Source organism: Dermacentor silvarum, chromosome 1 (genome assembly GCF_013339745.2).
Source record: "Dermacentor silvarum isolate Dsil-2018 chromosome 1, BIME_Dsil_1.4, whole genome shotgun sequence".
In the NCBI taxonomy this organism is placed as follows: Eukaryota; Metazoa; Arthropoda; class Arachnida; order Ixodida; family Ixodidae; genus Dermacentor; species Dermacentor silvarum.
This window is the reverse complement of record NC_051154.1, coordinates 312750031-312775220: the sequence shown is the minus strand read 5'-3', so window position 1 is coordinate 312775220 and position 25190 is coordinate 312750031. Positions and strand designations below refer to the sequence as shown.

General features: G+C 46.8%; 1 protein-coding gene across 2 annotated transcripts in view; it reads right to left on the bottom strand.

Moving 5' to 3' along the window:
- LOC119437298 (fibronectin-like) overlaps positions 1–25190 on the bottom strand; it is an 84707-nt gene that overhangs the window by 53441 nt on the left and 6076 nt on the right. For both annotated transcript variants that reach the window (XM_037704355.2, XM_037704356.2), the window contains exons 3-6: positions 17405–17707; positions 14316–14657; positions 8854–8939; positions 3802–4075 (exon numbers count right to left, since the gene is read on the bottom strand). In XM_037704355.2, coding sequence (XP_037560283.1) covers positions 3802–4075; positions 8854–8939; positions 14316–14657; positions 17405–17707 — 1005 coding nt within the window. The remainder of the gene's footprint in view (positions 1–3801; positions 4076–8853; positions 8940–14315; positions 14658–17404; positions 17708–25190) is intronic.

Genomic DNA, 25190 nt, shown 5'->3' with positions numbered 1-25190 from the left:
CTCTGGAAAAACTCTGCTGTTCTTCAGACAGTGACATTGTCAATAAAGCTTGCTTTTGTTGTGAGTGAACGCAACCACAAGCAACGCGCCCTTTATTTGATTCCAACATTGGTGTTTTACGTGGAACTGGCGAGTTCTTCGTCTTATATGCAACACATTGCTTTTTTTCTTTTTTTCGAGGGGAGGGGGGGGGATGAGGGAGGCTTCCGATGTGTGCCGGCTAGCTGGTATCTCGTGTAACTGTACACTGTAAAAAAAAAAAGGGGGGGGGGGGAGCGCTCGTTATGCGGTACGATGTGCTACGCTACTTCAAGCTGCAACACAGTCGGCGGCAACTTCAGCAACAATAATGTCAAATAATATTTATTTGCATTAACATTTTTGGAAAAGGGGGTATAACAAAGAATGAAAAAGATCATCCTAGGCTCGACGGAGAGGTACGAACATGTACGCGGAACGCCTGCCAGCCATCCGCGCTGGTAGATTGGTCGACGCCAGCGCCACCGCATCATTCCACGCTGAAACGGCCGCGCTGAGGCAGGCGCTCGCGCCACTCAAAAGCTTCTAGTACACTCTACCTCTAGAGTCTGTATACTAACTCTATGGTGGCCCCTCCACCTGCCCACCCTCCCCCGGAGACTTCCGGCGCGGCGCAACGTGCGGCCGCAGTAAGGTGCTGCCGGTCCCTCCCTCCGGAGCGTTGTGCGCGACTGGAAGGCTGCGCTTCCTTCCCGCTTCCCGCCCTTGTGTGCGCAAGGGAGAGAATAAACATCTTTATTAAGAGATTATTTTACCAGTTGTCTTCGGGGTGGTCTCCCCTTTCCAGAAAACCATAGGCTTTTGCCGCGTCCACAGCCTTCGATACTATAGCTGGCGCTGGCTTGCGAGGGTGGAGCTGGCTAGGGCGCTCTTCAAAGCTTGGGTGATCCTCTAAGGGCTGATTGGGTGATTCTCTAAAATGTGATTCTGTACAGCCCCCTACCATGTGGTAGAGGGTGTCCTGTGCTCCACAAAAGTGGCAAAGTGGAGAGGACATGTAGGTGGTGAAGTGGTAGTTTCTAGATGGGTGGGGAAAGTGCTGGGTTTTCAGTGCTTTAAGAATGCGGTCATTACCTTTGGTTAGTTTTTTATTCGGGGTCGGAAATATTCTTCGTTGCAACCTATAGTGCATAGTGATTTAAGCCGCGATTCCCTGCTCACTGTCGCATGCTTTCAGCCGTACATACAACGTATGGCCCGCGGCGATGATATTATCGCCCGTGGACATTAAAGGGAACCTCACGGCGACTACGACGAAATTTTGCCTATAGTGCCCGTATAATTGCTACCACAATAAAAAAATTGAGAAATGGGATGATGGTAAATATAGCCCTCACATGATAGGCAAGCGGTAGATTTACTCGGCTCGCTCTGGCTGCGCCTGCTGCGGGGGTGCCGGAATATGCGCACATAGTAGGCATGGCAAACGCACGCCAAAGTTAGTGAAGGAATTCAAGTGTGTAAAGCTGTCGAGTCCGTATTGTATCAGTCTGGTAACGCACCGAACAACCACGCGGCTCGCTGCTTAAGCAGCACACAGTCGCGAAGGCTGTAGCGAACGAAGGCGTCGGATAACCGATATTGTGCCCTACAACCCGGGAGGACCACCTCAAGAACGACTGGTGGCGTTTCGGGAAGGTTTCAAGGAAACGAGCAAACCTTTCGCCCTGCAAACGTGTGAAGGCAACCAAGCCGTCCTTTGGACGGCGATTCGTCGCGTTTAGGGACAACCTTTGGGAACCAATGATGTATTTCGCCCCCGCACACATGTTCAAGCGATCAAGCGAGCGTCCGGGGTCTACAGCGACTGATTTCCCGTGTGCAAAGTATTCGTGCCCTCTTGTAACCAACAACTGGCTGGCGAGCAGGGGACCCTGCTGCTCAATGCCTTCTGTCGTTCAACAGACGGCGACAACTCAATAGGCGTGTCTCAACAGCGTAACGACGTCTTACAAAATAGTGCGCGTAAATCAAGGAAAGGCGACGACTTCGGCGTTTAGAGTGCAGGCTAATGCTATTTATTTATTTCACAATGAAAGACGCACCGCACAACCTTTTACTAAGCAAACACGCGACAAATAACTATCCCGCGAAGCATCACGTCTCATCCTATGTAGGTGCTAGACAGCGAAACAAAAATTAGCAAGAGAATACGCACCGCAGTTTAAGGTACCCAACAGCTGACTTGACGAAATAATAGACCATCTCGGGCATACTCTGGCGGGTTTCAATGTGAGAGCGCTGAATAAGTGCGGTGGCAAAAGCAAGGGAAGCTTTGAAAATTATGCGTCATGGGTCTGGCTCCAGTCTTTCTTCACGTTTCAAGGCAACGCATTTGACGCGAAGAACGACGCCCGCGGTAGATGAATTCCACGCATAATACTTCCTACGTGCCTCCATGCCTTTGACGGCAGGCGCCACTAAACGACCCGCCATGGTTGCTCTGTGGCTATGGTGTTGGGCTGCTGAGCACGAGGTCGCGAGATCGAATCCCGCACGACGGCCACATTTGGATGGGGGCGAAATGCGAAAACACCCGTGTACTTAGATTTAGGTGCACGTTAAAGAACCCCAGGTGGTCCAAATTTCCGGAGTCCCCACTACGGCGTGCCTGATAATCAGATCGTGGTTTTAGCCCGTAAAACCCCATAATTCATTCGCCACCAAACGTTACCACGTACCAAACAATCACGAATGGTCCGGCAACAATGTGGGCCAATTCCTACCTATAAGACACAAGGCCCCGGAGAGCGGGGGGCGGCTTCAGCTGAGGTTGGGTTGCCGAGGCTAGCGGAATCGCCTGACGCTCCCTCCTAGTTCTTCCCCCCCCCCCCTCCCTCAGCCCACTGCGCGCGCAACAGTGGGAGAGCGGGAATACACCGCGCATCAAGCCACTATCCTTCTCGGCTTGCTCCGGTACGCGCTGCCTTATACCTACAGAACACGGCGCGAGCGGCGGACGAAGATGTTATCGCACTTGGACTTTATCCCGACATCAAGGTGAGGACGACGGCGAAAGTTCGCCTGGAGTGCCCCTATAATTTATATCGCAATAAATCTATGTGCACACGCAAGACAAGATTGGGGTTCCCGTCACCACCGCGAAGCATAGACGTGTACTCGAGGTGCGAGTGCAGGACGTATGTAGTAACTCTTCGTGGGCAGAAGCACATTTGCTGCGCTTCTCTGTATTTTTAGCTATAGAAATGGGTATGCTTGAGCCATTCCGAGACAGCTATGCACTGTAATTTTACCAGTCGTCAATGGAATTCTGTTCTTGGCGTCACAATTTCAGAGATGCTCTTTTTTTAATTGTTATTGCACAGTCACACCTTTTTCTGCTGACTTTAACCAGGAAAATGTGTTTCACAAAACTTGATCACTATCATGGTATACTATAACACTCTAAAAAACCCGAGAAGAAGGTGAGAGCAGGAGCCACCATTTCGACAAGGGGACTTGTCCTTGAAAAAGACAAGTCCACTTGCCGAAACGTTTTCTCCTGCTCTCAAATTTTTCTCGTGTTGCTCGTCGTCTTGAATTTCCATCTCCCGCATTCCCCGTGTTTTCTCTAAAAAAAAACCTAATATGTTTTTTTTTTCGTCCTTCTTTTGGTCCTGAAAAGTAGTGAAAATGTCGGCCTTTATGTAGAAGAATGTAAGTTTGTAACGTTGCGCACAATGTGCGCTGTGAGCTTCGTAAAAGTTCCGCGTGCAGCCTAATAGTACACTCACGCTCCCTGCAAGACATGCGCCATCTCACCTGAAGGAGGAGTTGTAAATGTCGTGTTTGTCTCGCTGCTGCACACTTCGGAACCACATGCCTTGACTTTAATTGTGTACTTCACAGACGACAATACGTTGAACAGGGGCAGACTGTAGGATGAGGATTCCTGTGAACTTCCGTCGACCATAACAGTCAATGTTTCGAGGCGTGTGCCTTCAGCAGAGTATCGGTCATCAGTATACGAATTGTCGTCATAGGGGCAAAGTCCAACTTCGCATGCACGCAGTGGTGCGTCAAAGGATCGTTGAATCTGCAAAGGTGAATAAATGAAGTCATGCAAGGCCATAAAAAAAACGGACACCGAAGCACTTCTTATAAGTTGGGAATGCGAACTCATTAATGCCTAATTGAATGCTTCTGAGCGGGCTTTCGGGCAAACGAGCGCGTTGAGACACATGGCGCGTTTTGATTTACTGAGGCGCAGTTAGAACACAGGCGAGAGCTTGCGCGGACAAGGAAGGCGCGAATAAGACAGGCTTCCTTGATCGAGGGCGAGGGTGACGTATCGCCGCGGCGATGTCCTCTCCCCTCACATATCAGCCGGCGCGCTGGTGTCCGTTTCGCCCGCTTTGCTCCGTCGAAGAGCGCTCGTGCCGTGGCGTCGCAGCCGACGGTAACTTAAAGTCCCTATATAAGAAAAGTACCGCCATCTACTCTTTCCTCCGCCGCCTCCTCTCCTAAAGCGCTTGCTTTTTTCTTTACTTTTTGCTTGCGAAAGCCAAGTCGACGGTGGCACACCTAGAAAGTCCACGTTGAAGCTTTCAGGCCGGGCGCGCGCCGCCGCCGCCGCCGCCGGCGACTGCGGCTGCGCAGAGGACTTTCAACATGGCTCGGAGGCGGAAAAAAGAAAATATAAAGAAGTGAAAAGCGCGCGCTACCATCGTCCAATCGGAGATACAGGAGATAGAGAAGCGGCGTTTATCAAAGGATGGCGGTACTTTTCTTATATAGGGACTTTACGGTAACTTAACGTACTATAGACGCCAGACGCCGGCTTTTCTCTCAGTGAGCCATCAAAAAATGGACCGACGATTCCTATGATGCCTAAGGCGAAATTTGAGCGCAGCTGTGTACGTGTTTCATTTCGCGATATATTAGCTGGCGCGGACAATCGGTCTCGTGCGGCACGTTGCAAACGGAGCGAAGTGTAGCGCAAATGCTTCGCTAATTTGAAGATCGCAAGAGCCAGCGCATAGGTGACGCGTGGGTGTGATTCACAGCAGTCGCCGAAGACAGACCTCCAAGACGACGCGCGCTACTCTGGCGCCATCTCGTAGCAATCGTCGCCGCATAGCCCGTCTTGCATGGCACTACGCTTTTCTTCTCACGCTTTCGCCATCCGTTCTCCTCCGCTTTCCTCCTCGCGCTCGCTTCGCTGTCTTTCATGCCCCACTGCGCTCGTCAAAGACAGCGCAGCTGTAAAACAGCTCTCATCAGCTCGGGATGTGCTGACGCTCAGTTATGCCACTGTCTGCAATCTACACAACAGTTTGAAAGCGTTTCACGATATCCGGTGCAATTCTTTCGCTATACCCCAGCCTATTCAATTGTTACACAATATCCGCGCTTATTAGTTGTAGACTTCCCGTTATATCCTCCGCATGTTCTTGCATGCTGCGCCGGTTCTATCGGCGTCAGCATCTGGCTTCGCCTTCCTATAGTCTAGTACGGTCGTGTTGCTGGCTGTTCTTAAGTTTAGCACTGGGACAACTCCAATGCCGCCTATTCAAATACATGTAAAATGCAGAAATGCTTTCATGAGACAGCCCCAGGACCGATTTCAACGAAACTGTTGCGTTTGAGAGACAACCTAAATTATAGCCCCTGTAGGAAGCTGATTTTTCACTTAGGACCGTGAATAACGAAAAAGTAATGCCGGAAAAACTGTCGGAAGAATAGAAGCATGAAGTTTACAAAGCCGTAACTCTTCACAAAAAACAGATATCGCAGCTTCGTAACTGCATGTGTTAGAGAATCTAAAGCGAACAAATTTTGTAAATAAAGTTACGGCTTACGAGAAGTGGTTACAGTGTTTACGAGGGTTTTGCAAAAGTGCCACTAACAAAGTGGGGCTATGCTTCACAACAATGCACAATGCGTTCAGTTAGTTCGCGTTAGTCTCTAAACCGGACAAAGTTGATTAACACAGAATGGTAATGTGCGCAGTTTGCATAACTGTGATATCGCTGTTTTTTTTTGTTTTTTTTGCCGCGTTTGAATGTTGTCAACTTGATATAGGGTTGTTTTCATTTTCACTGGATAAATCAAAAGCTGGCTTTCTACATTCAGTATATTTGAACATTTTCTTTTAAATGCAACAAACCTCATCAACATCGGAGCATTGGTTGCCTAGAAACATCATATCTCCGTTTCTGCTCAATTCGATAGGAACCCACGAGCTAAAGCACCCTCTTAATAAAAGACCGTACGCATGCGATATAAAAACGACGCCGATAACCGATGGACGCGACGCGCGGAATCTGTCACGTCGCGGTTACAGCTGTTACAGCTCGTTGCCAACGCCGGCGTCCGGCTGCGCCTTCTCAGCAAAGCATTTTAACGCGACAGCGTAAAGGGCCCCGTGTCGCAGAAAATCCGGCGTGGGCATCGGTGCCGGAAGCGTAGGCATGATAGCGTCGGATTGTAATTTGAAACATTGCACTGATACTCAGAAACTCAAGCACAAGCCCCTTTTCCAGCATTTCTACCACTCATACAGAGGCGCGCCGCGGTTTTCTCCTTGCAAAAATTCCATCTAGATGGCGCTCTCCTCCTCGGCATCCTAAAGCCCCTCTACCTTTGGAAAAGTACCGCCATCTCCTCTTTCCTCCGCCGTGTCCTCCCATAAACCGCTTGTTTTTTTCTTTACTTTGAGCAGCAGAGCTGTTTAAACCGGCCGTTATTCAATTAGTCGTCCCCAAAAACTGTGGGCCGATCCTGGCGGTCGTGCAGAAAGGGTTCAAACGCAATGGTACATACCCCTGGTAACTAACTATCTGAGCCTGGCTAAGTCTAGCTAAGCATAGTTGGGACTACTTAAATTTAGTCAGTCATCGATAGACAATCGATTGCGAATAAATAGCTAGTCGATGATCGACAAATAGTCAATAAATTCTGGAAAATGCTGGGGATGACTTGGTAGTGTTTAGCCTAGCCCAAAAGCCAGGACTAGCTAGGTGCCCATCAGCTCCGCTGTTTGCTTGCGAAAGCAAGTCGAGGGTGCTGCCCCCTCGAAAGTTCCCGTTAAAACTTTCAGTCCGGGCGCGCTGTTGTGGCCGGCGGCGACGGTGGCTGCGCAGAGGGACTTTCGACATGGCTCTGAGGCGGAAAAAAATGTCACCGGCCTGCGCTGCACACGCAGCACAGTCACAGGGTCTTCGCGGCATCGCAACAACAGGGTCTTCGCGGCAGTCTGTTCGCCGCGTTTTGACGAGAACGATCTGAACTGTCCGCCCGGCGTCGACGGCGAGTTGCGGCTTGTAATGCTCTCTGTACAGCAGCCTGCTCAGCCCGATCAAGCCTTACAACTGCAACTTGCATATCGGGCGCGCCTCGTTTGCAAGCACCTTAACTGGATGGCGCCACCATACTGGCGGAGGCTCGGCAGCTCGGGAGCGCATTGATTGCGCGCCTCGTCTGAATCGCATATCGTCGTCTGCGCCTGAGGACGCTGCGTTTGCAGGCATCTTACCTAGATGGCGCCACCATACTGGCGGAGGCTAGAGTCGTCTCCGCCTGCGCGCTTGCCTTGTATACGGGTATTTACCGCGCTACGATAGCAAGCGCTTCCGTGGCTCAGTGGTAGAGTATCCGGCTCCCACGCAGCGGGCGCGGGTTTGATCCCGGCGGTAATCGCGTACTTTTTTTCGCGATTACGGCGACAGCTGTTACGCGATACGTGATAGCTGTACGTGACGCGTAACGACTGTTGGAATGAACCCATAACAGCTTACGCTGTAAAATGAAATATATCGTCGCGTACCTCAGGGCTTTCATTGAAGTTTTGCATCCATCCATCGTCCAATCGGAGATACAGGAGACATAGAAGCGGCGTTGTTCAAAGGATGGCGGTAATTTTCCGAAAGTAGAGGGGCTTTACGGCAGCCGCACGTGGAGGCGAAGTCAGGCGAAGTTGGAGAAAAAAGAAAGCTGCAGTTGCCGGGAAGCCTGACAGTCATTCAAGGATCTTTGAATGCTATTGTGTTCCACTCTTAAAGGCGAAGCTTGAGCCTCCGCCCATTTTTTTAAACCGTTCTCACCAACCACGTCGTCGCTGGCGAGCCTTTGCCGCTGTCGCACAAGAACAACCGTGAAACACACATTAACAGCTTTACTGCAAAATTTCGAGCCGATGCCATCTTAACTGTAAAAAAACAAGTTTGCACCCTTTCGTCCCCAAACAATACTAGTCATCTATCTTGCGTTGATTTCCTTTATTGATGGCCCCCCGCTAATTCCAGGCAGCGAAGGGCATGCACGTTATCAGTGTGACATAGCATTCACGACAGGAAAGTAGTGAACGTAAAGTTTACAGGAAAGGAAACGCAAGCCATATAGACGAGGATTATTGTTTGGGGATAAGATGCACCCAAATAGTTGTAAACGTTTTCTTTTTTCTTCTTTTTTTTGCGTTTTTGTTACTGTTCTCTCTTCGCATAACGTCTAATTCCTTCTTGTATTGCTTGTTTGCTTCTCCGTCAACAGCTATATGGTGCGTAACTGACTCTGATTATAAAAAGTCGTCAAACGTAGGTGTGTCCCAGCTAATACGGAGAAAGTTTCAAGAAATTTCGAAGCGTTAGATGTGGGGATGAAGCTAACTTTATGTTGTTAGCTACCTTGGAACCAACCTAATGAGCTGGAAAGTTTGGGTTAGAGGGACTTAGGTGACCCGCTGACTCTGTCGGCATTGCGAGCAGTAAAAATGTTTCTTCACCAGTCAACAAGTTGTCACTGCTCTATATGGGAAGCACCCGGTAAATATTGCTCTCGGAATGCATCATTTAAAGCCATCGTACTAGAACTTACCACAAAGCTTCGCACAGGGCTCAAAGCTTGCCATGAAACAATAACGCTGGTTGGGTCAATGTTCTTCGCTGACAAGTTAGCGGGAGCTGTGGGGCATGAAAAAAATAATAATAGTTGACAGCAATGATAATAATAATAATAATAATAAGAAGAAGCAGAAGAATTGTGAATTATCACTCTTCTATTCTACTTTACTGATGCAAACACCAAGAAAATTTATTCTCATATTTTCTTTTATTAAGTGGGCCGCCTTATGCACGAACAACTGTACCGAAAAGTACAGTACTTAAAGGGGCCTTGAACCACTTCAATATCCAAGTCGAGAAGTGCATTTGAAGTTAAAACAGACTATTTCAGATATACTTTGCCCCAAGAACTGCTTCAATGCGTTTAGCCAAAAGCGGAGTTATTGACAATCAAAGATCGCCAGTGATCCCCTTCGCGGTGATCCCGGTCATTCATTCCCTTGCACTGCGAAGGGTACGGCGGAGCAGAATGGTGCCCACAACGCTCCGCCTATTGAAGGTCACCGTGGCGGGAAGTTCAAATTTGCTTTAGGATGTTCCCATAGACTTCCAATTTTGCGACTTAAGACGCACCAAACTCCGAGGCTATTCCTCAGCTCAGGGTTGGACTCACGGTGTCTCGCCCATTCCTATGCTACAGGGTACCATAAGTACCGCTCCCATGTGTAGGGTAGCAAACCGGTTTTGCTAAACTGGTTAACCTCCCTGCCTTTCCTTCTCCACTCTTTCCTTCCTTCCAGATAGCTACACGTGGTTATTCTCGCACCAAGTAGCATAAGTAGCACATTTCTTTTCGCACGTATCTCTACAACAATCACGCACTTTCCGAGGGTCGAGGAAACTTATGTTCGCTCGTGCGAGTCTAAGGCGCGCAAATTGGCTAAGCGAGGGATGCCTCACTCCGTACTCCGGTTGAGAGGACTCCTAACGTAACGAGCTTCGACCACGATAGCGAAACACCTCGATGGTGTGCAACTCGGGAAGTTGACGACCTCTTCGCTAGATGTTGGCGCTAGGGCCTCAAGCCTTCAGTCACGTCACCCACAAACACGAACGAGAGCGCTCTGTTCTCCCCAGCGAGCTGCAGTGAACTTAGCGAGCGCGTTTGTCGCGCCACCCGGCGGCGGCCGTCGTATCTACGCTACGCTGCAGACGCACAAACTATGTGCACGACATGTATACGGTGCACCCTCGCGCTCATGTGCTCCAGTCTAGCCGTGCTATCGGGTGCAGACCACCTTTCTCCTGCACCAGCTTGACAGACGGTTAGTCGCCGCATCCAAATTGAGCATCTTGTGCAATAGATCAATACGAAGCGAGGTCTGCTTAAGGCGTCTAGCAAGGAGAAGCCAGGAGTGAGCGAGAGCTGGCAAGCGTACGTCTGGTCTGGCCTTACGTTTCGCATTGTTCTGGGCTAGTTGACTGCTCAAAACTAATAGAAATCAGCGAGACCCGACGGCTACGACACTGATAAGCAGTGTGGCCAGTTTCATTCATACGCGTGCGGGCGCAGTGGAGCGTTAGCAGAGGATAGTCGACGATAGTACGATAGTAGTACTTCCGGAAATACGTAATTCCTATCGAAATCCGAAACGCAGATTTTCACGTACTTCAGCCCGTTTATTAAACAGTGTCGCTAAATATACACGCAGGAAGAAGCGTACTGAAGAAGCGAACTTATCTAAACAGCCTATTGATTGATGTAAGTCCCTGCATGACCAATAGTAGCTGCGTACGGGAATCCGCTATATCACGAAATGTCATCATCAGCAGCAGCAGCCTATTTTTATGCCCACTGCAGGACGAAGGTCTCTCCCTGTGATCTCCAATTGCCCCTGTCTTGCGCTAGCTGATTCCAACTTTCGCCTACAAATTTCCTAACTTCATCACCCCACCTAGTTTTCTGCCGTCCTCGACTGTACTTCCTTCTCTTGGTACCCATTCTGTAACTCTAATGGTCCACCGGTTATCCATCCTACGCATTATATGGCCTGCCCAGCTCCATTTTTTCTCTTAATGTCCATTAGAATATCGACTATCCCCAGTTTGTTCTCTCATCCACACCGCTTTCTTCCTGTCCCTTAAAGTCTGGCCTAACATTTTACGTTCCATCGCTCTTCGTGCGGTCCTTAACTTGTTCTCGAGGTTCTTTGTTAACCTCCAAGTTTCTGCCCCATATGTTAGCACCGGTGGAATGCAATTATTGTACACTTTTCTTTTGAACAACAGTGGTAAACTCCCAGTCACGATTTGGTAATGCCTGCCCTATGCACTCCTACCCAATTTTGTTCTTCTGTAAATTTTTTTCTTATGATCAGGGTCCGCTGTGAGTAATTGACCTGACGAAATATAGCAGCTCCAAAATAGTCAGGAGAAGGCTTCTGTTGAAAAGAGAGTGTTTGAGAAAAAAAGTGAGTTCGCGCTCTACTTGCGAGCTCTACGCGCAACGCATGAGTGCCAAATTTGTCTGAGAGTTTCACAGCAGCGTATGCTATTCGCGGAATGCGTTTTTTCGGCCAACCCATACGAGTCGCTATAGGTAGTACGTTCGACATAAAAATGGCGCAATTGAACGGCAGAGCAGCGCTTCTGGTTCTTTGCGTGCAATGATGGTGCTCTCAGCCTTCCTCAGAGACCACTGGCCTCTACCAGATACTTTAGTTACTTGTTACTGCGGGTGCTTGTGTATGTTGTGTGTATCACTGTATACTATATGTATATAGTGTGTTTCAGCGAATACATATACAAAACTTTAAAGGTTGCCTGCGGCAGGTAGCACTATTTTAGTTCATGAGCTGGTCTACACGAAGAGGCGGACATTACTTGCACAAAAAAATGAAATGCATAATCGACTCACTACCAGAAAATCACAAATTAAGTTTTTAACTAATTACCTTATGGTCCATATTGCAATTCACAAAATTCTAGCCGTGGAGTTGGCAAGGCGGATTCACTTGGAACGAATTCTCAGGATGACACCAGTTTCGAGATATTAATTCGCGAACTTTGAGGAGAAATGCATTGGCGTTCCATTTACTTTTGTACTTCAATGCACAAAATGACGTTTTGTCAAGGAAGTAACTGGAAAGCCAATGAGATAACGGCAGCGAAGAACGCTTACTTAAATGAGTATAGCAAACTTCATAGATTTGGATATTTTAGGTGAAATGCAAAGGACTAATGATGCGCAACATCTTTTAGTTTTCGTATTTAGCATAATAACGAAACAAAGGATATGCAGCTGAAGAGTCTGCGCTACAAACGAGGTTAGAATATTGTTTCACATTATGCTAAATTTCATGGCTAAATCGTTTAAAATAAAGAAAATAAAAGTACGCGGATCAACGTACTCTACTAACGCAGACGCGCGCCGACCGTGCGTACTCAGGCGTGCTGCACTGTATAACACACAGTGTACACGTTGACCTCAAGAAAGCGCGTATTTAGCTGTTCCACGTGTTTATGCCCGCCGTATAGCGACGTAATACAAGCTGAAACCAGAAAGACAAGTCAGGCGTAGGCTCACAAAGATATTGCCGGATTCGTATACCATTCCTGTAAAACAAATTTCGATTGAACTCATCTGCGATGACTATTCAAGTGCGCGAATAAGCGAAACGCATCGTGTATGCGGCGCGTACTGCTGCCGGGCTCCTCAAGCTCACTTCCCTCTGTACACACAGCGCCTTCTGGTGGTGCCGCCGAGTAGTCTGCGAATACCCAGTGGCACACACACAGCCACGCATATGGCGTCAAAGAGGTTCATTGAAGAGTAGCACATGGCCAGAGGAACATGTGCACGCGAACGGCCCACATTTTTAAACTGCGCTACTTTGGCATCAGCCCAGACATTTAGATTGCACCATCTCCGGGACCAGCCCATATTTCTTGTGGGATGGCTAGATAGCCGAAACTATCCTTATTATGTCAAGAACGGTATCTACATTAAAATTTGAAGGAATACGTACCTTCATCCACAGCTATACTTTCCCACTCAATGGCCTGTTGTTAATGGGCACTAACCAAAGTTATTTGGTCTAATAGAAGGTCATGCACTCAGGGAAAGGGACATTAGGGAAGAATGTATAATGTGCCGCGCAAACGCAACATGGTGAGAATTACTGGTGCATGACTGCTGGAACACCGGCACGAAACACGTATAAATGCGAAAATATGTGTTTGAATCATGTGAAATGACCTTCGACCTTTATTTGTTTCTGTTATGAAAGCATCTTATCAGCCACGGCATGACCTTGCGGACAGGCGAAACGAGCTGAGTGCGTAGGTCATTATGAGGCTGAGCATGGCGTTCCGTTCTGCCAGTCAGTGTTGTAGCACGGTTTTAACTACGAGCTGCAATAAGAGCTGCAATAGATGATTTGCAGTATCATTGGATGAAGAAAAAAAAAAGGAAAGAAACGTGCGCAAAAAGTGGCCCTATCAACGGAAAGATTAATATATCCGTGAGATGCGTTTATGTCGCTCAGAAAGGAGTTAAACCATACAGTTTCATACAATATTCACTAGAGGTAACTCCGGCACCAGTGTCTACGGGAGCTGCGAGCGGGGTGATTCAGCCAGCAAGGGAAATGATGGGTAGTACATGGGATACGTGCCTAAACTTCGTCCGACTCGCTTGAAACGACCTCGTGACTTGGTGAACTTATTATTTTATACAAAGTATTGTATAATAAATTATTAAACAAACATTATTAAAACTATCAGACGGTAGAATTCGAACACTGGACCTCTAGCACAGAAGTTCGACATTGAAACCATGACGACACGGAGGCATGCATCGACAAGCCCCATCGAATGCCCTTGTAAATTTCTGGCTGGCAAGCCAGCGCGTTGAGATGCTTGGTGCGTATAGATTTGGTCACCTCGACAGGCTGAACCGCTGCAATTACAAGCGATTGTGCGGGTTCACAGAGTCTGCTGTACTGAGAAAAAGTATTTATTTCTCAGAAATTGAGGACAATCAAGGGAAGATAAAGAGCAATAGACAAAGCCAGATGAGCATCTGAATCCGCAAGTATGAAGATCAGACAAATTCAATTACTAGCCATCAGTCCCATGGCGGCTGAACGATCGCTGCATCTGAGTTCCCTCTAGTATTATTATACGGAACTCTAGGGTTCAAACCAACACCATGTTATGCATTGGAAAAAAACTCTTTTGTTATGTAGATATAGGTGTCATGCACGCAAGCTATAAGTAAATTATGCTGAAGCCATAAATCGTGTGCGGCCCGCTTATAATTTGATGTCGCCAACACAAGTTTCATGTCATTCCGAGTTGGTGTTTTTACGTGAAAACTGAATGTGCGTGCTGCAATTTGTTCTTCAAGTATAGTGCTTTACTCAAACTGCTCTTCACGTTTCATATTAGCCAATTTATGGCACTTTATTACAGACATATTTGATATTTACTCACCCAGAGGAGTAGTTTCCATTGTCACCGACGTCTCGGGACCTATGAGAACTTCCCCGAAGTCCCCGACCCCACGCGCGCTGGCGAACAGTGTGTATTCACGTCCAGGTTTCAAAGACAGGGTCACGTCGAGGTCCCTCTTGCTTCCCGGTGCAGCATCGAGAGGCAAATCGAAATCCCTCGCTGGTTCGTTGCTTTGTTCATTGGTTTCCCATCGGAGACGGAAGCCGACTGGACTGGAATTCCAAGACACTGGTTCGAGGATGGTTACCGTCAGTTGTCGCGCACCATCCTGTTCTATACGCGACGGCGACTGCCGCACGATATTTATCGGTGCTCCCGGAGCTGTAAAAAATTGGAGGACGCTTAAGCTTCACCTTTAAGAGTGGAAGGCGATAGCGTTATCGGGCCCTGTTCTGTTCGCATTATTCTTTATAAGTAGGCTTCACTGCCACACAGAACGTGGTAAAGCCAACTTACAAAGACCAAGCTTACATCGATCCCCTTAATGTCGGCTCCACTTTTCAACAGGAATCCATTGCTGGGAAGACGTCTTTCTAGGGGCAATATAAGTCGTCGTACATTAAAATGTGAAGGCCCTAGGACCCTTTTTTATAATTTTACTAATTGTTTGCTTTTGCCCCGACGTGCGCGCGTGTCCAAAATGCATTAGGCAGGCTAAGTCCCAATTTGATCTGCCGAGGATGCGAGCGCCATCTGGTTATGTTTTTCGCAAGTACCCTACCCGAGCGCGCCGATGTTGGTATGGTAAAAATGCTGGAAAAGGGGTTTGTGTTTGAGTTTCCTCGTAACAGGATTATGTTGTCTCGTACATTCAAATTACAGTCAGACACCACCATGTCTGTAGGTTCTGGTTAAGTCGTACGTTGCCATTTCTCGGATGGATTTTACTGGGAGAAATTGAATTTTTGTTCACTAACAGCTTGCACCACGTGGAGGGTCTGTGCGGTCGGGGTGTTCGGGATGATTTTCTCCTCCGCTAGCACCTTGCGCCATGCGGAAGACCTGCGCGGTCGGCGTGGTTGAGCATGATTTTCTCCGCCACAGACACCAACGCCGGCGCCGACGCCCGATTTTCTGCGACACGGGGCCCTTAACCCTATCGCGTTAAAAGAGAGTTTGTTGTTTTAACACACTACTATATATATATATATATATATATAGAGAGAGAGAGAGAGAGAGAGAGCGGGCTAGTTGATGTGCACGGGAATGCTTCTGCGCCGCCTACGATGGCCCACTAAATTGAGAAACCTTACGTAGGATTTGGCTTGCCTAGAAGATTATAAGGCCGCTGATACCACACGTATTGCTAGGTACGGCCACACGAGGCGATAATGTTTCCACGTTTTTTTTTTGCACAGCCTGCAGATTGGTTATGCTCATAGTAGAGTTTCAAGCAAAGGATATTAGATAGAAACATTGTACTTACTCAAAAGTGCACGCGCGCGCTAGCAAGCGTGCCCTCACTTTACTGCTGCTAGGCCAGCGTAGAAATGAAGGTTATAGTACACTAATTGTCTTACCTTCATTTCTAAACACCTTTTGTAAAGCGTAAGTTGTCTAAAACATTGTTTTTGCTGCTTTCTTTATGTTCCATTAATAAACTTGGAACTTTTATCATTCGATTGCTTTAGAAAATTGCATTTAAGAATAAAAATAATTCTTTGTGGCGAGTGTGACTACTGATTTCGCCGCAAGTGTACTCGAAAGTGTCGGCAATTATACATGCGCTCAAAATCAAATCATAATGTCTGTTGAGCAAAAACAATATAGTGCACCTATAGGGGCTCGATTTTTCCCACTTCATCTCGCTTCATTGTCTTTTGAAGTTCTGTGGTCAAATTATATGAACTACAGTACTGAACATAAGTAGTATAGCAGTAAAGACATAGTACTGATGATATTCTCATTCCTCACACAGTTTAACTCGCTGCGCTTAAACTACGCTGAAATGGTCATAAGGTTATCGCTCTGTGTTTCCCGTCCTCTATTTTAGTGTACTAAAATATCTTAGAAAAATTAATACTAAAAATCTTTTGCTCTAGAGGTTGTTTAAAAATTATTTTTTTATTTGAGTGGAGGCGAGCACAGTGCAGCACTCTCAATAGAGGCCAAATACCGACCCAAATGATGTAGCCAATACTACAGAATAATGGGCAATTAACAGTGTCAAAAGCAGATGCTTTACTAAAACAGCACTGGTAACATTCAAGATACACCACTCTAAAACCAGACTATGAAGGGTTTTCTGTGGGAAAGAGCAGATTATATAAGAAAGCGTCCATAAATAAAAATATCTGAAAGCGTTAGCACTGCTTGAAGATACAGACTCTTAAGTCCACTGTCCTACCTTAACAGCACTCTCGCACTTTTCCTTGTTGCAGCTTCTTGTATAGCATTCGGTATATTCTCTCTGTAAGAGGAACTTGTGATAAAGGGAACAAATGTGTGTTACTCTATGAATTTCATTACACGGTTCAATTGAATAAAAGGGATCATCATCATCATCAGCCTATATTTATGTCCACTGCAGGGCGAAGGTCTCTCCCTGTGATCTCCAATTACCCCTGTCTTGCGCTAGCTGATTCCAAATTGCACCTGCAAAATTCCTAATTTCATCACCTCACCTAGTTTTCTGCCGTCCTCGACTGTGCTTCCCTTCTGTCAGTTTGGTTTGCATAGCGGTTGAGAATCGTTTCGTGTTACTTCAAGTATAGTGTTCAAACTTCTCACTGTAGGTTGTACTCATGGTCTACCTCAGAGCTGGATTTGTACGATAAACCTAATTCCGCAGCCAAGCATCACGTGGCTGAGTGGGAACCAATCACGCCGCTAGGAGACCGTCTGCGGCGTTCTTCTGTCTGGCATGATTCGGCGGCAATATAGTCGCCACATGATGCTCTTCAGCGAAAATGGGTCTACATCTCGTGTCAGCATCTTAGGAGCCTGCATCCAAATGGCGCGCTTGAGAGTCTTCTACTTTAAGTGTTCTAAAAAACGTTAACTTTATCAGATGTGGCATCGATACGGAAATCGGCACCACACAAATTGCATCGCACAAGCGTACTTACCAGTAGCTGGAGTTCGTACGATAAACTGTGTTGCCATGCCAAGTTTTGGCCGGCCGTCAATGTTGTAGAAGGGCCGCAGCGTAATGCTGTATTCGGTGAATCCCCTGAGGCAATCAGCCGTGTATTCATTCAGCAATGGCGAAAGTGTTGTCTGAAATGTGTGGTCCGTGGAAGTACCGCGTAAATAGTATCCCGCCAGCTCAGAGCTCGGTGCCACGATCCACGTCCACGAAAGCAGTAGCGAGCCATTAGGATGAGCCAGGCTGGTGAGCTGTACATTTCTTGTCCGGAGGTGCTCTGGTGCTGTACGCAGAAAGAAGTGCGCTAGTAAGTCAAAGAAATTATGCTTTCTCTTGAGGAAAGGAAGAATATTACAAATTTCACTAATAGTTTATTTCTAATGGCTATATACGTTATTACCAGAAGACAAACAACGAGGTGCTGGCGTGATGACGCATGGTTAATTAGGCGCGTGTAAGGACGGCACAAAGGACAATCGCCGATCGCATTCTTTCGTTGTCCCGTCCTTACACGCGCCGATTTAACCATGTTTCATCAAGTAGAGCTCCAAGGTGGGCAAGTTGTTTGACATGCATGGTATATTTTTTAACTGCGCTAACCCACACGGACAAGGACGAGGCAGACAAGACGCGCAGACTCGCAAATGAATGTTTAATGGGTGAAAATGACATATATACAGATAAAAATGAATACATCTGATTGGCGATCCAACCATGGATATGTTGACGTCACACAGTAGCATCTAAAAACGCCATCTCGCAATCAGCTAGTGACACTGAAGGTTCGCTTACACACTCACGTGTAGTTTTTATCTTAAATGCCTCAAACAGTTCCCTAGTACTACGGTCCCTATGACGGTACAAAATTCTAGTTTGTTTAAGAAGTCGGAGGCAAGTCTCCTTGCTTAGTTTTTTACAGTCATTACAATGCTTAGCCACGTGGGAATAACCATCTGAAGGGCTATTTTTTATGTTGTTTCAGCCGAACATTAACACACCTAGCCGTCTGACCGATGTATACACACCCACAAGAAAAAGGAAATTCATACACTACTGCGCATGCGCAGGGGACAATAGTTGACCCTTGCTTATGCTCAATCTTGCAGACAAAAGGGCTGTGGTTAGATGCTCTGTCAATCACAATCATTACTCTAGCACATAAACGCGACATTTTCTGAGGGGCTGAGAATACGACGCTGACCCCATACCGCTGCGCTACATTCTTCAAATTGTGTGCAACTTTGTGCTGGTACGGAATTACAGCAAACACTCTTTTTTCTTTATTAGTGCAGGGTGTGTGCACACCACTACTTTTAACTTTCCTTACTAGTTCATCACATGTTGCTCCAATTACAGATTTTGGGTATCCAGCATTCGTCAGCCTAACTTGGAAACTAACACTTTCCGTTACTACGTGGGGGCATGACTTCTGTAGTGCTGGTTAGCGCAGTTAAAAAATATACCATGCATGTTTCATCAAGTCAGCAACCAACTAGCCCATCTAAGTCTCTTTATACCGAGGTGCTCATTAGGCACATTACAAATGGCATATAAGTGAAGGACAGAAAAGGTGAGAGGAACAAGACACCTTTATTTATTTATTTATTTATTTATTTATTTATTTATTTATTTATTTATTTATTTATTTATTTATTCATTTATTTATTTATTTATTTATTCTTCATTTATTTATTTCTTTATTCATTCATTCATTGAAGTTACCCCTAAAGGCTCTCTGGTTGAGGGTATTGTATAGGAGGTAATGATACAAATAGAGTTAAAGTTGTGGGAATATGATTCCAAGAAAACTATAAATAACAGTGTGGCATATAGAAAATTCATACAAAAATACATCATAAAATATAATACAGTGGCATAGGTACAATAAATGGGTATACCTATTGCATATATTTATTTACACGTTAAATGAACAACACACACTGGTAACAGCTCGAGTTATTGGTCGTTAAAGGAGAACGAATAAAGGACATAATCAAACACAGGTACAAAGCTCGGTATCGAATAAAGTACAGAGCAAAAGCGTAAACTACAGTATGCCGAGAAAGGTGATGCGTTAAACTGGTGCAGGCTGACAACAGAACAAATTATTGCCCACGCCATCCCTTTCTTTATGACCACATACACGCAGCTAGAACAAACAGGCATCAATTGGCTGGCCGCACATGACTCCCCTGTGTCTTAGCGCTTTATTTTTCGAGAAGAGCAACCTAGCTTCCTGTCAGCAATACCATTGGCTTGTCTATGCAGATACGTAATGCTGTTAACGTCGAGCAAAATGTTTCGAGCATTTCTCTCCCAATCTTTTCGAGCATATTGTGGCGCTGCATCGGGCGATGAATAAAATATATACAGATGCCTCGAGCTGCGCGAATCGGTTTAGGCAAAGCTTTCATTGGTGTTTCGGAAGAATGGTGTTGCTGCGTAGTGACCATTTGCAAGCTGAGACCCCACGATACAGATGAACATTTCCACTGGGAACCGCCCTGCTGAACATAAACATGTTGCGTTTGATCATGTACTACATAACACGCATGAGACGAAGTAGCGACAACAATGGACGGACCGCGATTCTCGAAGATTGCGGCAGGATGACGACGCGACGACGAAAATGATATGGTGACGAAGGCATGACCAGAACTGCATAACGACGCTAAAATCACTATCACAAAATGCCCACGATGCAATGACTACAACTACATGATGACAATTGTATGACGACCATGGTATGACGGCGCTGGAGTGATGACATGGCGTGACGACAATGGCGTGACGACCACCCTACTCAAAAAATGTATGTCCCACAACTCCCATATCCAATAATTCGCCATAAAACATAGGATCCCGTATAAAAACCTGTTTTTCGCTTACGTCCTGTGATGAGATTGGATATAGGAATGATAAGGAATAAGGGTTTTTTACAGGAAAGCTGTATGTGGCTAAGATCCCGGGATTCTTTTGCGTCCGTCAACAGAAAACTATCGTCATCAATGGCTCGTGTCCCAGTAAGGAATGGCTCATACTGCCGTAAGGCAAAGGCTACAAGCACTCAGCATGCAAAGTGCCCCGAACAGTGGATACATTCTTTGGAATCACGCGTACAACATACAGAACAGCCGACTCTTCAATAAAGAACCAGCTCAAAAAGGCATCCGAACCACATAATTGATGATAAGGCGCTAGTGATAGCAATGCGAAGCACGTGGCGCTTCACGCATAAGTTCCCCGGTAAAAATAACTGTTGCACAATCTGCCGTAGCGACGCCAGTTTGCGACGTGGGGTATGACGTCCCTTGCCTTTCGTATATAAAATAACCAGCTTAGCACCTGATTTCCACGTTGTGGCAGCACCGATATGGACGGTGACGTGCTGTCAAAATTACGATTACTCCCATTCCCACCATTGCTCTAACAAAGTGCTACTACCATTTCTCTAAAGCCATAAAGCATTGCATACCATCCTCAGCAGTTGTAGCGGTAATTTCCAATTGATGTGCGCTTTGATTCTTTTACCATTTTAGAAAAAGTAAGCAAGTATTACACGTTTGTAAAACGTGAAGGCGAAAGCCCGCAAGCTGTGGAAGAAGACGACGACGAACGCGCGAGCAGTAGCACGAGCGCGTCTCTGTGACCAGCCGCCTGCACCACTTGTGGGCAGACCGCTACGTTAGCACATATGCTAACGTAGCACATACCACATTCCACTCGGCCCGACACATATGCTAACATAGCACATACCACTAGGCCCGACTTACAGCAAGACCGAGTGGTATGCCCTTCTGACCAGCACGAACCTTCAAGACCAAATCCTGGCCGTCCAGCGCGCCCGCGACAGCGCCGTTAGGCTGCACCTGCCGGTCCCCACGTGCGAATAGCCGGTTGGCGTGGAGGCAACCTCCGCGTTTCCACTGGACCCTAATAAAGTTATACTCACTCACTCACTCACCACGTGAAGTGTGCAATCCGGCATGCGCTATAGGCACATCTCTAGTAAACCACCACCGTGTAGCAGCCGTAGTTTCAGGGAAACCTGCTCGTCTCCCACCACAGACGCATGGTTTCGATTCCCACCCAGATCGAAGTTTAGCTAATTTTATTTTCAAAGTCACTAATTTACTTTGTTTACAGGAACCTCCCTGAGAAACATGACGTCAATCCGAGCATTTTAGACGTGTTTTATTTCTTTGCGGCGTCGGGCATTTTTCGTCACAGCACAGTTTCACCAAGGTCACTGCAAGGTCATCACTGCAAGGTCACCGCCAAGGGCACCGCCAACATAGACACCTAAGGCTTTCGCCGTAAGAGGTTCATTTACACTATGTACAAGAAAAAAAAACGAATGTAAGCATCTATTTTTTGCTTTCCGAATTTTCTGCCGGCTGTGTGCATGTCGACTGACACAGCCGGACAACAGCAGCAGATGGGTCTACGAAAACATCTACTGCTGCGGAGTCTTCTTCTCACCCTTCATCGCATTTTCTCTCGCCTTTGGCTACTGGCTCAACAAATTTTATCGTGGGCGGCACTGTTCATTGTTGCCAGACCCCACGCTTTACGCGTGGTTGCAGCATCTGGCATCTCGCTCAGCGAGCGCCATTCGCAGCAAGCGCTCTGCAACGCTGTCCAAGTGAGCCACTTCCAATAAAGATAATAGTTGTGGTTGTTTTCTATCGAGCATATGGCTACTACCAACTTCTGGAGATTGGCCAAGAATTGGATGAAATGTTCCAATTTATAATGAGCAATAAATTTCTAAATTTCTATGGACTTAGCGCTGTAGAACGTGAACGTATCTGTTGAAATTAAAATCAGTAACAGCAGAGTACTTGTACTACAGGTCAAGAAAGAGGGACAACGAAAACCTTCTAGGTGTAATTTTGAACTATTTAATAGACAATTACATGTAGCCAAAGCAATCATGACCTGGAAATAATCCTGAAACGAACACTGCAACTTTTATCTTTTCAGAAAAAATAAGAGAGCACCCATTGGACACAGCGATAGAGCGCAATTTTTGTGGATTGTCACAACAGATCAAGGTCTATATAATTAACAGGATCATTAGAGCGGTCAAGAGCAATTGCTCGGCGCTTTCTCGTCCCATTTAATTATGAAACGATCTTCCTAGTTTCTTCATCTCCGAAACACATCCTGATCAATTCCCCCAACTTAAATGTTCACATTTCCCTACATAATGACGAGTAACGATGTCATTACCTTTTCCTTCTTTTTTCAGTTTTGGGCCTCTAGTACGCTGTTTTGTTGTATGTCTGAGTTCATTCTCTTGCTTTCTTTATTCTTTTTTTTTCATCATCCTTATTTGACTGACACTAGAGTGGCTACTTTGGTGCACCGTTCTTTTGTTTCTTTTTGAACTGTATTTTCTTATAGGGATGGGATGACCACGCTGGAGTGAGGATAAACATGTGGGATGATGATAGTGTGACGACAACGGTTGCCGACCATCGTATGACGACGCTGAAATGACGATGATGGCGGGACGACCACGACATGACGACGCTAGAGTGACGGCCGCGTTACGTTATGCCGATGCTGGGATGCCGATGGTGTGACGAAGGGAATGACTCAGCTGGAAAGATGATGGCATGCTGATAAAGGCATGTCGACCATGGCATGATGGCAGTGGAATCACTAGGACAAAGTGTTGACGATGGAGCGACCACGACGGCAACCTTGTGATGACGACGCGATTACTACAATGGCATGGCGATAATGGAATTATGATGACTGAATGACGATGACCGCTCGAAGATGGCAGTGTGATGACGATGTGAAAACGCAATCACAGCGACAGAGTGGAAACGACGGAAATACGACGATGACATGATAGCGAAGGAATGTTCAGAGAGGCATGAATGTTGACGACGGCGTGTTGGTGTTGCAGCTCACGTCCGTGCTCACGTGCCTCACTTGTCGCCGCGGCCCCTATAATTCATACTATATCTGGTGCTTGTTTGCACTATATCCGGTACCGGCCAATCCGGACACCCTGATTCGCACTATATGCGGTGTTTGTTTGCACTACGTTTGTTTCCACTACATAATGGCAAGGTGGAAGTATGCAGCTTCAAGAAAAAGGTTCGCTTTGTTTTCGTTACTGCCGGTTTTGACAAGACAAAATAAACTGCAATTGTTAAAACGAGTCAAGCCACGATCATTTGTTGTTCTTTCTGGGGTTTTACGTGCCAAAACCAGTTCTGATTATGAAGCACGCCGTAGTGGAGGGCTCCGGATTAATTTTGACCACCTGGGGTTCTGCAACGTGCACACTACAACGAAAACACACGGGCGTTTTTGCGTTTCGCCGCCATCGAAATGCGGCCGCCGCGGCCGGAAATAAATCCCGCGACCTCATGCTCAGCAGCGCAATGCTGTTAGGCCACGATCACACTGACACTTCTCTCGTTCCAAATGCAGCCAGCTCTTTGAAACACTCGGCGCGTACGCCGCGTGCCACTTTCTCGTCTTCTTTCCTTGTAACAGCTCGCGCTTTGAGTAACCGCATTACACTGAGCTGTCTCCGGGACCGGCCCCTTTTCTCCAGTAATTTCCTCGTAGAAGCTTAAGCTACGTAGAAACTGTGCGACGTTGCACAGACTTCATGATCGCCCAAGTTAGTCGAGCTGAACATTCCTTCAACGAACTACAAATGCCATCGCAGTTTTAATGTACACCATATGAATAGCTATATATAAGATGGATTGTATATCACGTAGTCGCTCATGACGTCACGGTCCACATTTATCTCGCTTACGCTCGTCCACTACCTATGTAGAACCCATCATTCTATATGTCGTGGGCTTGTGTCGGACACCCGGCGTAGAAATCCCGCCATTGCCGCCATACGATCCTCTACAAGGTGGTTGTCGTCGTTCTGCTGTCGGCAAGGCTGTTTCACATGCTGCGACTGAAGCGAAAAACATCGGTGCAGTCGCACGCGTCGCAACGCGATATTAAGAGGGCTCATTTCACACGATTGCGATTTCAACAATGCGGCTGGTGTGACACCCAGGGTTGTTTACTGTCATATTTTGTGGCATGCTCCGCAATGTTTTACATGTATGGTGAATGTTTACTACAATTTATATGGCCACTATAACTAACGTATAGACTCGTGTAAAAGCTGCACTTTTCTGTCGCAATTTTCACGGGCCTTTCATGGGGCCCGGCCATTTGACCTCGTTTTTCCTGTACTAGTATGAAATCCACCGTAAACCTCCGCGATGGCCTCCTCTCGACATCCAGTAGCGACGCGCGAAAGTACGCTGCGCGCGACAATTCGCTGTTGAGCCCGATCAGAATAAAAAAACGGTGCATTGTGATATGGATGGTCTGACTTCATTAGGAGCAAATAATACGCGTATCTTTTAATTTAAGAAAGTCGCAGTTTCGCCCTAACGGCGAAGCAACGATTGCGAGAGCAAATTATTACAGAGCTATACAAAGTGAGGACAGTAGTTTTACCGGCCGTATAAAATTGGAAACATTCGCTTACTGAGTGAACAAGCAAGGTGTCACGCGCGCACCGGCACACATGAATACATGCCGCGCCGCCGATTTTTCGGTCGTGGTTTACGTTTCTCTCGGCAGGTGGCGCGGGTCATTTGTTTTTTTTTGGGGGGGGGGGGAGGGGGTAGAGTTACTGTTTAAGCTCCCTTCAGGAAGCCTACACTGTAACTCCAAGGGGGATCAACCCCAGCAGCTGGTGGGGTTGCTCAATCATTGGT